General features: G+C 41.5%; 1 protein-coding gene across 1 annotated transcript; it reads right to left on the bottom strand.

The window, feature by feature from the left end:
• Positions 1-2,054: 2,054 nt before the first annotated feature.
• AQP4 (aquaporin 4) lies at positions 2,055-7,780 on the bottom strand. Its single transcript, XM_057367238.1, has 4 exons — positions 7,366-7,780; positions 6,255-6,419; positions 5,831-5,911; positions 2,055-4,099 (listed from the first exon to the last, which is right to left on the bottom strand). The coding sequence occupies exons 1-4, from the start codon at positions 7,744-7,746 to the stop codon at positions 3,821-3,823; spliced, it is 906 nt and encodes a 301-aa protein (XP_057223221.1). The 5' UTR covers positions 7,747-7,780; the 3' UTR covers positions 2,055-3,820.
• Positions 7,781-8,687: the final 907 nt, after the last annotated feature.

The following is an 8,687-nucleotide window of genomic DNA, read 5'->3' as shown; positions in this document are numbered from 1 at the left end:
AGATGGCCATCGAGCTCTCTACGCACCTACTGTGGCAATTATTAACAATCAGAAACGAAGSACATTTCGAAAAACTGATACGCAAATACACGTGACAAGCCCTAAACACCGCACAAGATGAATCTCACTCCTACTTCCACTGAAAGGTGGATCACTTCAACTGAAGGGTTGTGATGACACCTTGAATGCTGCAGGGTCTCTTTTTATTTTTTTTTTTCCTGAGAATAGTTAGAATTTGGGTGATGAGCTCCTCAGAGTACACACAACCTAAAAGGTGTTTGTGTGCGCTTCAATGGAATCACCCTTGGCTTCCATGCTTTCTTTTCTGAAACCCAGAGATTTAATATTATGAATGTGATTGTTAAAGTGCAAATACAGCATTGAAAACAATTGTGCCATCATGTAGGAGTGAGACTCATCCAAGRTTTTGAGGCTTCAAAATGATAACAGGCCTGGCAGATTTCTGTGACATCCATCCACCATCACAAACAAAAAAGAACATTTCCCAYCAAACCCAAGAAATGTTTTAAGAGCACCTCAAGTATGTTATGAGGTGCAATATAGAGCTGAAGAGCTTTAGAACATAAATCTCACTCAAACAGTATCAAAGTACATATTTTAAAAAATATTGAAGCACAAGTATTTTGAATGCATAAAAAGGTCATGCTAGTCTATTATTTAACCAATGTAACAAACTATTGTACAGTGATGATACCGTTGCAAACAGAGCTCATGCYTGTGCTAAATGAAGTCCTAATAGATGCTGAAGAGTGATGTTCCCTTATGTGAATGGAGATCTCTTGTGGTGGGGCACAACCACCTGTGATACTCCTAAGGATTTACTTTAGGGTGGACCATAAACCTCAAGTTGAATGAATCTTCTTCCAAAATTAAGTATCCTGCTGAAAGCCCCTTATTTTAGAAAAGACATAGTGAAGTGCTTGAGAGAAGCCWTCAGGCCCCAAAAATGCTCAGGCTCATTTCCACTGTAGTCAACGACAAACTCCTCCATCCTCAGAGTCTCAGTGGGATAAGAAGCAGCCCTACCACAATTTGCTTTCCTGCTAATGTTTAATGACACAGCATCAACCTTTACAGTCTGGTGGTCTCTATTTCAGTTTCCCTTCTTTTCTCAGATCTTTTCAAAAGTCTCAGGACCTTACCTTCAATGTTCTCTGAGAGAGAAGTTCTGCTGGTTCTGGGACTGGTTCTGAGTGTTTGCCACACTTCCTTAATACAGAGGAAGTTTCAGGAAAAGGATTCTCCTAACAGAGGTGTCTGGTGCTATGCTCACATTATGCTCACCTCAGCAGCAGAATCAGGCTGGGTGAGGAAAACACACATCAAGCCATTTGTGTAAAGGACCCTTAAGCATAAAACAAATCACAGCTTCTTATTTAAATAACACAGTACCATGCAAAATTCACAAATTAAGGAGTGTCTTTAAATGCAAAAAATGCAAACCTTTGCTTAAAAATCCACCAATTCTATGTGTATTATGCTTTGCCTTTTTAAGCCATGCAAAAGGTTTAACCAAAGTGTCCCTTTAACAAATACAGAATTGGAATTATATATAAAAAATAAAGTCAAAACAAATGCCGAAATAAATCCCCCAACAAGTTTTGATCTTTCTCATTGAATCTATTTATCGTGGCATTTATCCACCTGATCAGAGGTCTAACACCACACCTGTGTTGCCCTTCCTTGGGACTCTTAGACCTTGCTGTGGGAAGGAGCTGTTATCTGCAGTTTGACATTGTCCCCTGCAGGTCCCCAGCCACGCTCACGCCCTTGAACYGTGATGCTGTCCCTGTGTGGAGGCACAGCCAAGGACAGATTTCAGCTGTTCCACCAGACTGCCATGCTGCCACAGGTACATGATGGGGAGCGTTTCTGGGGGGACAGCCCACGTGTCAGCATGTCAGGGACAGTGGGGCTGTCCCTGGGTCACACAAGGAAGCCCTGTCCTGTGCCCCTGTGTGCTMTGTGCTGTGCCTGGCTGGAGCACGGGAGAGATCACGGTGCAACTGCAAATGCATGAAGGGGTTGTGAATCTCAGGCTTGGTGCGGGGAACTTGCTCCACACTAACAGGGCTTAAGACAAGAGAAATGTGAAACTTGGAAAAGGACATGCTGGGATTGTGCAGTGCTGCAGGCTGGGATACTAGAATTGCCCTTGGATCATAGTGCACAGATTTGAGGGTTGTAGTGGTTTATTATCTCATTAGAAAACATCTAATTCCCTGTAATAAAGATTCCATGTAGAGTACGTCAAAGAACAGACCAGGCTAATGCAACCCACAGTCAGGACTAATACTTTTTTCCCTCTCTTATTGCTAAATAAGCAGGGGTAGMTTTTCAATTTAAAAATAAAAACTATGTAATTACAGTAATAATACCATGCTMCTGACTGCTCTGCAGCTGCCTATTGTAAAACTCAAAGCCACTGATCAGAAACAAAAGCAGTAAGTCGGTAATGGCTTTACAGAAATGTTCTGCTGGGGTGATTATGTCTGGCAAAATACTTCTATAGGGGAAAGACTGTTTACCAAACACATTTCATGTCCTTTTCCCCCTAAAATACCCTGCAAGCAATTWAACCTTTTTCTAACAACAGATAAAGAAACCTTTGCCAGAGGTGTAATATGACTATATGAACACTGGAACAAGCAAGGATCCTGTTCAAATAGTTAGGCATCAGTTACAACAAAAAGCCAGAAGCAGTCATATTTTTATCATCTGTTATAAAAAAAATATTTCCCAATCAGTGTCTCAATACAGTTAAAAGTTAAAACCCCTCTACATCACTAATAAATTAAAAAAACCCTATCTCCAACCATCTTGTAAGAAAATAGGTAAGTAATTTAAACCTTTAGTTYACATAAATTAGCACAGAAAAGTGTATTCTAACAAGTGCACTGAAAACAGATATGCCTCCTTTTCTTCTGATATCTCTTATTTGAGTTATTAAGTAACAGGAAAGCCTTTATAYTCTTTGCATGACCTTGAGAGTCTGCTAACACTAAATGGTCAATAGTCAAACCCCAGGAGAATGTTTCACCAGATAGACAATGACAAGAGGGAGGATGAAGTACAATCAACTGSTTTGCAGCCTTATTACTGTACACTTCAACATTCCATTTCAGCATATTTACTCTTGGGGATGAAAGTAATGTATTTATATGGCAAATCACATGAACAAAATTTGATGGGTTGATAGAATTTTTTTTWAAAAGCTGTTAAAGTATCATTTTTTCAGAGGTAGTTTGCAAGGCAATAGTGACTCCCTCACTTGACTGTGGATAAAACTCTTAAATAGTGCTGGTGCAGTCCCTGAACCTCGCAGAGAAAGCTTAATGGGTAAGATGTTATAATCAGAGCTGACAACAGCCAATTAAGTGTCAGAAGAACAATCTGATAAGTAGGTCTTCATGTCTATAGGCATTTCCTGATATGTCTTAACTGTCAATCTGAATGTAACACATCTCTATCTTTATCTCACTATTGACTGACTTATTAAAGGAGAATGCTTCCATCTCTTTTTTTGACTTTGGGGTTGCTCCAGAAAGAAGGAAAGGAAAATACTAGGAACAAGTCTAAATTTGGAATAATAGATGGGGAATCCTAATTGTAGCAAAGTCCTAATCTTCCAGCTGAGCAGGCGTATGGTTTGGCGACACCACTCCATGCAGCTGCCCCCTCCATACCTTTCAAAAAGTGGAAGATGCTCAGTCTAGAGGAGATCTGTTTCTTTAATGGGTGGAAGGATATCTGTGGACGTGCTAGCAGGTTGCTCTCTGCTTTCAGTGCTTCTTGCTAGTCATACAGAAGACAACACCTCGCTGGATGGATCTCTTCCCTTCTTGTCYTCACCCCTGTCGATATCAATCACATGAACTATGCCAGGCTTCAGGATCAGGTCATCGGTCTCCACGTGGCTCCTGTGGTCATCCACCTCGATGTATTTCCCCTTGGAAGGCTGGGTGGCCTTGCCGAAGACRTCTTTGAAGCGGCGCTTGAGCTCAACATCGGGGCAGTAGACGTACTCGTAGAGAGCACCRGCAAGCACCGCGCCGATTATTGGTCCCACCCAATACACCTGCAAAAAAAAAAAGAGGTGGAAAAAAACCCAGCTATTAAGCTTTTAAATTAGCAGCGGTAAGAAGGCTGACAAGCAGGCCCCCGCCTTCAAAGTGCAGTAATTTTGTCAGTTTTTGCTTGTAAGTTTTATTGATCTATCTCTTTTACAGGAGGCCTCCTCTAAACTTCCCCTCTCTCATTGTCCACTGCAGACCACACATATGGACTGTTGGCAAGAAGACACATAGAGGAAACACACAAAGTTATTTTCTTTCTGCATTTTGAATCAGGACAACACTGAACTTTCAACAAAACAAAACCCTTCCTAGTGTAYACATAAAACAGTTCTGCTTTGATATTTCAACTAACGTTTCCAAAATATTTGGAATTTAGCATTTAATCCTGCAGAGTACAACAGGCAGTCAACTACAACAGGCAGTCCGATAATCTAATTTGAATAAGCAAATACAATGGACAACACAACTTTGTAGGTACCTATCTATTTCATCATGACATGCAGCAGTTCAGTAACATTAGCAGGTGTCAAAGCCCACAGGCTCCCGTCAATGGCATGCCAATGTCACTGCTCTGGAGGAGGAGAAAAGGCTGCCTTTCCCAGTGGCCAGGACAGTGACTAAGCTTCTCCTGCAAGTTTCTCCATGGTACATTTGTTTATTGTTTATAGCTTTAGTTATAAATTACAGGCTTCCTCAGAGTATGGATAATTAATCTTGTGAAAAGCCACAGCAGTTTTTCTTATGAACAAGCCWTTCACTGATAACTGGGTAAATCTGCCTCAATAGGATAACTCTTGGGAACAAAGTTACACATGGTATCGTGTTTGCAGAATTGAAGCCTTAGGGCCTGAAGACAATGCTATTTCTATTATTAGCTGCAGTGGGAGCAATGTGGGCTTCATACTTTAAAAATCAAGAAAATCCTTATATGCACTGTTATATGCAGCTCTTCCAGTTGGCACCGAAAGTGTCCCTAGAAGTGATTTCCCTGTCTGTAATTAGGTGAGGCTGAGCTGCGATCCATYGCTCCCCTATCAGAAGTGAAATTTGTTTTTCCAAGTTGGATAGTSGGATGCTACAGAAATTTACTGCATCATTCACAGCCTGTTTATAACATCGTTTCCTGTGCAACTGCTCCTGGTTAAGCTGAGGCTTTCAAACTGAAGCAGGCAACATCTGGCCTGGTCTGCAAATACCAGACTGCAACCTCTTCATCTCTCACTTCAGGCATTTGCCAAGGCAGGTTCTCCCCCAGGAACAGGATCAGAGAGTGTCCCTGCTCTCATTTGATACATCTGCCCCAGTTTGCAGCAGAACCAGGTGAAACATGAAGTCGACAGAATTGTTTCCATAACTCCTCACCAGCATGACCAGCGGGGTTTGCAATCTGCCTTGGAGGATTTTTCCTTCCAGCAGTTCAGTTCTTTCTGTCTCACTGCATTGCTTTATTTTTGTTTGTTTTGAACTTCTCATACAATTTTCTTTCCACCCAGCTACTACCTCCACAGAATGGCCCCATAATAGTTAGAAGCTATTCCAACATGCTGCATGCTGCACTGTAGTCCCAGCTGAGGAGCATCATGATGCCTAAGCTTGGGGCAGGTCAGTGCTTGTCTTTCTCAGTGATGTTCTCTATGGGATGTACCGGGAGAGACAACTAAAAACAAAGGATGTATGAAAAATCCTGATCACTCTTTGTCACTGTGGTGAAGGAAGAATGAAAGGAGAGTTACCCATTGGTTTTCCCATCTGCCCATAATGACAGCAGGTCCAAATGATCGAGCTGGGTTCATGCTGGCACCGGTGTAATTGATCTGAAGCAGAGAGAAAATGTTGCCTGTTATTATAGTCTGGAAGGCAGGGACACCCTGGTTTTGTAGGGCTCCTCCTCTTTACAGCAGATATCATCACTCTCCTGAGTCTTAGCAATAAGTTAACAAAGTCATCAGATGAACAGCCAGAACKGTTCTGGTGTAACACCCTACCCAAGGGGACACTCCTGAGACTCCAAAGGGCTTTGGCATGGATCCATAAAGAATAGAGCAGCCATATAGCTATAACTACTCTAAAGGTCACAAAAGTCTCCATTCACTTCTGAAGCAGTCATAAAGGGTAAAGGGATCTATTTATTTTTTTAAAGAGAAACCATTAACTTACAGCAAATAAATGTCCAATTGCAACAGAAAATCCAATTGCTAAGGCTACTGAACCAGTGACATCACTTCGTTTTGAATCACAGCTAGCAAAAATYGTAAAAACCAGCTGGAATGTAATTATCAACTCCACCAGGAGTCCATGACCAGCAGAAAGATCTCTGTGTACCTGGAAGAAGGGAAAGAAACACCASCAATGAAGAAAAGGTGATTTTGTAAATCAGAAAGCCACCATATGCATAAATTGTGTTTCAGTGAATGGTATTTCTGAATACTACAAAATGAAAAATAACAGTGAACTTCTAGAGGTACAGAATTCGCCCACTTCACTATTCTTCCTTTATTTTTTTTACACTAATTATTTTTATTTTTATTTTTATTTTTATTTTTATTTTTATTTTGAGAGCCATGGAAGATCACTGCTGAACTGAGAACAGAAGGCTTAACAGTAACATCCAACTGGAACTTCAAAGTTAGACTGCAGAAGTATAGTTTATTTTTACACTGGGATTTGCAAATGCTGCACTTCCCTTTCACAWTTTTTTTCTTGGGAGCACAGTAATTTACTATTCAATTATAAATTCATTAATTAGCCCTGACTTAATTAATTTAAATTTCAATTAAAAATTAAGCAGTGTGCGGCTCAAGTGCATTTTTAATAAGTCCTGCAACAGGGCTAACTGATGGCATTCCTTATTAGTTTAGAACAAAGCTGAAATCTAAGCCACAATCTATTTCAAAAGTATGTCATTTTAAATTGATGTTTTTTCAATCCCCATCATAACAGCATGGAATTAATTCCYCCCCTCCCCAGACCATACAAAAATGGCATTTCATGCATATATTATTTAAATTTTGTATGTAAATTAACATTACCTGCTGTCATCAGATTTGGGGAAGTTCTAGGAAAGAGAGCTTCTATAAAAAGAACWGCTATAGCAATTACACCGCATAAACCCATCCTAAGGAGAGCTTTAAGCCCTGTCTGGATGTTGTAAATAAACCAGCAAGCTGTTAAAATCTGTACCTGAGCTCTCCTCATTGTGTGTGGCACTGATTCTATTTTCTCRGGGTCTGAGCTAGTCTAGTTGGAGAGGCAGAGGAGAAGTGATTACCGCAGTGACTCCCAGACCTCCCACCACGCTGGGCGGYGTGACGAGGTAAAGGATGCCCGCACCCACGATGGCTCCCAGGCACTGGGCCAGGATGTAGAAGACGGATTTGGCAAGGCTGATCTTCCTGGTGCACACCATGGCCACGGTCACGGCGGGGTTGATGTGGCCTCCGCTGATGTGCCCGAAGCACTGCACCATGGTGGCGATGCTGAGTCCAAAGCACAGCGAGATCAGGACCATGTCTACAGGCAGGGGCTTCTCTGCTCCACCCCAGTTGATCGTGGAGCCCAGGCTGAGGAGGACAAAAATGAGCATGGCCAGGAATTCTGCCGAAACGGCCTTCCAGAAGGGCTGAGTCCAGACTCCTTTAAAGGCCACCATAATTCTCTCACACTTACACAGACGTCCACACTTACTGAAAAGGAAAGCAAATCTTCATCAGAAGTCACCAAATAAACCTTATGCTTTCCTGTCAGGGGTTGTTCTTCAGCGGGCTTCAGAGAGAAGGAGGCAACACTGAGTATCCTTGGGCTGGGACAACCACAGCCTACCCTCTTAGAGCAGACTGTCCTTAAAGAGTGCCCAGCGTTGGAGTATCTGCAGGGCACAGGGCAATTAATCACTCCTTTAATAACTCTGTATAGTGTCAGCTCCCAAAAAGCAACGTCTGTGCATTTTGAAACGATTATGAAAGTAAGCGTACTCTTCTATGCTAGCCGGCCTCTGATTTAGAGGCTGTACAGCTCTACCACTTCCAGTGGCTTGTTGATCATCATGTTCATTAGATCAGTAAGTATACTCATTTTCTATGCAAATATGTACTTTTCACAAAGCAGGTGAGATAATTCAATAAAAAGCAGTATCTTAGTTGACRCCTAGTGATTTTGATGACAGCACAGTGTTGGGAAGTTGCCCTGGGAGCTAGAAGAGAAAGTTTRTTTGCTTGAAAACTCACAGAGACCAATATTTCAATTTATATTTATGCAAAGAGTGGTTTCTTTGCTGTGGATGTTAGGTGAAAATTGAATTCAGGCAGGGGAATAGATGGAATCCTACATTCTGACCTTTAAATCAATCGTGTAATCAATAAAGTACTTCCTTTTGGGCTAATGGCGCCGATTGAGCTGGAGAATAGAGCAATATTTTCTGTATGTGTGGTGTTAAAACTCTGCATGGCAAGGAAAGAAGTGTCTTGGCTTTTCTTCCTGTCTGGAGATGTTATTTATTAGTCTACACTGCCTTCCTGATGAGTTACAATTTTGCTAGATGTTCAGATACCTATGAAAGTGGGTCACCAAAGAAAAGTTATTTGTGGTATTAAT

This window comes from Malurus melanocephalus, unplaced genomic scaffold, assembly GCF_030028575.1.
Source record: "Malurus melanocephalus ecotype Western Australia unplaced genomic scaffold, MMel_1.1 scaffold_76, whole genome shotgun sequence".
Taxonomy (NCBI): domain Eukaryota; kingdom Metazoa; phylum Chordata; class Aves; order Passeriformes; family Maluridae; genus Malurus; species Malurus melanocephalus.
Note: the sequence above shows the minus strand (reverse complement) of the source record. Positions and strands in the feature narration are given on the sequence as shown.